At 60.5% G+C, this 2793-nt stretch overlaps 1 protein-coding gene across 1 annotated transcript in view; it reads left to right on the top strand.

Moving 5' to 3' along the window:
* CSK (c-src tyrosine kinase) overlaps window positions 1–2793 on the top strand; it is a gene marked incomplete at its 3' end in the record, with an annotated part of 3916 nt that overhangs the window by 794 nt on the left and 329 nt on the right. The window contains 9 exon segments of the mRNA XM_009866286.1: window positions 234–346; window positions 1022–1241; window positions 1628–1691; window positions 1694–1714; window positions 1791–1856; window positions 2000–2099; window positions 2227–2317; window positions 2513–2586; window positions 2700–2793. The exon segment at window positions 2700–2793 is cut by the window's right edge and continues 16 nt beyond it. Coding sequence (XP_009864588.1) covers window positions 234–346; window positions 1022–1241; window positions 1628–1691; window positions 1694–1714; window positions 1791–1856; window positions 2000–2099; window positions 2227–2317; window positions 2513–2586; window positions 2700–2793 — 843 coding nt within the window.

The raw sequence follows: 2793 nt of genomic DNA, 5'->3' as shown, positions 1-2793 counted from the left end.
AGAGGGGGATCTCAGTGACCCTCGACATTGGGGTTTGCTGGCCTCAGCACCAACCCCGAATTCTGCTTCTGTCCCCTGGCTCCCACTGAATCCTGCCTGTGGGTTTCAGGGTGCCTGCAGACATGTAGGCAAAGTGGGGAAGTGCTGACACTCCCTTTCGGGTTCCTTTGCGGAGGGATGCTGCCGCCTCTGGGGGCCGTGGGCTTGTCGTGAAATCTCTGCCATCCCTGCAGGATCCCAACTGGTACAAGGCGAAGAACAAGGTGGGCCGGGAGGGCATCATCCCTGCTAATTATGTGCAGAAGCGGGAAGGAGTGAAAGCCGGGATCAAGCTCAGTCTCATGCCGTGAGTATCCACTGGGAACTCTGCCGGGGTGAATCTTGAGGGGGCAGCTGGCTTGGTGTGGAGCATCCCCGCTGTGCCAGGCCTGGTTGATCCCGTGTCCTGACAGAACCAACAGCCCTCGTGGGGTTGTTGAAAGGCAGAAGGGGCAGGGGCTTGGCCTTTTCCCGACAGCGTTGATTTGGGACCCACAGCTGCTTAGGGAAAGCTCTGAGCACCTTTGGAGCTGCCTGCAGAGCCAGGAGGATGGTCGGGTGACATTTCAAAATGGGTCTCAGAGCCAAAGGTAGAGGCTGCTGGGAGAAAGGAGGAGTGTTGGAATGGGGTTAGATAGGCAGGCGGATGGACGGATGGATGGATGAATGGTTTGATTGGATGATTGGTTTGTTGTCCCTCCTGCCTCCCAGAACCATCAGTGACTCCCAGACTGGAGGAGCCACAGGAAGCCCACAGGGGTGTGTGGAGAGGCTGCCTCCTCGGCTGGGGACCAGGAGAAGGGGAACAGTTAGCTGCAGAAGGAGCTGGGTTGTGGGATGATGGGGACAGTGAGGAGGAGCACGGTCAAGCCGGCCTGATGCAGGCAGGGATGAAGGCTACCTCCCATCCCCAAATGCAGCCCCAGAGTGGTCTGGCCAGCACATCCCTGGTCCTTGGCCTGCCTTACGTGCCTGATTGCAGATGGTTTCATGGGAAGATCACGCGGGAGCAGGCGGAGCGGCTGCTGTACCCACCCGAGACGGGGCTTTTCCTGGTGCGGGAGAGCACCAACTACCCCGGGGACTACACTCTGTGTGTCAGCTGCGAGGGGAAGGTGGAGCACTACCGCATCATCTACTCCTCCAGCAAGCTGAGCATTGATGAGGAGGTCTACTTCGAAAACCTCATGCAGCTGGTGGAGGTAAGGTCTGGTCTGACCTGCTAGTGGGAGCTCCTGTCCCCCTCGACCAGCCTGGGGACCGTAGGTTTGAGGTTGGAGGAGTGGTCAGAGCTTGTGATGCTGCAAGGCTGGAGCCCAGGAGATGGTGGGACCTTCTCTGACGACCCCATGGGGACAAACTCCCGGGGCAGAGAGGTGGGTGGACGGGGTCAGGACGAAGAGGGTGGCTGGATGGCCTGCGCAACGGACAGAGGGACCCCCGATCTCCCCCTCCAGCCCCATCTGTGGCTTCGTGCTGCCACCTGGTGGGATTCCAGAGCCCAGCATTGCCTTGGCAGAGATACCCCCACCCCAGGGTGTCTCCCACCCCGCTTGCCGCTCACCCCTTGTCTCTCTTCCCACCGCAGCATTACACCACAGACGCGGACGGGCTCTGCACCCGCCTCATCAAACCGAAGGTGATGGAGGGAACAGTCAGGATGAGTTCTCCCGCAGTGAGTGGCCGTGCCCCTTTCCCCAGCTCCTGGGGACCTCCCAGCGTGGCCTTACCCTCCTTTCTCCCCCGTGCAGGTGGCTGGGCCCTCAACATGAAGGACCTCAAATTGCTGCAGATCATTGGCAAAGGGGAATTCGGAGGTGAGCCCTGTCATCCCCAACGCCATGGTGGAGGGGAATGGGGAGGGTGTTTCCTCTGCAGCCCCGCTACAGGGTGATGGTGGTGTCCCAGGAAGCCGGGATGCTTCCCAGTGCTTCCCATGCCCATCTCTTCTGGCCTGCAGACGTGATGCTGGGGGATTACCGGGGGAACAAAGTCGCCGTGAAGTGCATTAAAAACGATGCCACAGCGCAAGCCTTTCTGGCAGAGGCGTCCGTGATGACGTGAGTGTTACCAGGCGGGGGTCCTGGAAAACAGCGCAAGGGAGGGGGCACCTCTGACCCTGCAGGAACCATGGGAACCCCCCTTTTCTCCCCTAAACCCTGCCCTGAGCCCTCCTGCATCACACAGGCAGCTCCGACACAGCAACCTGGTGCAGCTCCTGGGGGTCATCGTGGAGGAGAAGAGTGGCCTTTACATCGTCACCGAGTACATGGCCAAGGTGAGACCCCACCCCGCCTCAGGCACCTGCCCTCCCAAGGATCTCAGGAATCTGGGTCATCCCAGCTTGGGTGACATCTCCGTGGGGCCACCATGGTGGTGAGAGTGGCACGGCTGGCTCTGAGGGAGTTGATGTGGGGAGGGGAGGTGGGTGGGATGCTGACCCTGCTGGCACTGCCTTTCTCCATCCGTCCAGGGCAGCCTAGTAGACTACTTGCGGTCGCGCGGGCGGTCGGTCCTCGGTGCAGACTGTCTGCTGAAGTTCTCCTTGTAAGTACGGCAGCGAGGCACCAGGGGTCGGCCGCACCCACCACCCTGACCTTGCACCCATAGGTGTTTTGGGACTGCCTTGCTAATGCCTTTCTCCCTGCTGCCCCACCCAGAGATGTCTGTGAAGCCATGGAGTACCTGGAAGCCAACAACTTCGTCCACCGGGACTTGGCGGCGAGGAACGTTCTCGTCTCGGAGGACAACATC

Source organism: Apaloderma vittatum, unplaced genomic scaffold (assembly GCF_000703405.1).
Source record: "Apaloderma vittatum isolate BGI_N311 unplaced genomic scaffold, ASM70340v1 scaffold17523, whole genome shotgun sequence".
NCBI classification, from domain to species: Eukaryota; Metazoa; Chordata; class Aves; order Trogoniformes; family Trogonidae; genus Apaloderma; species Apaloderma vittatum.
The sequence above is the reverse complement of the archived record's forward strand: the minus strand, read 5'-3'. Positions and strand labels throughout refer to the sequence as shown.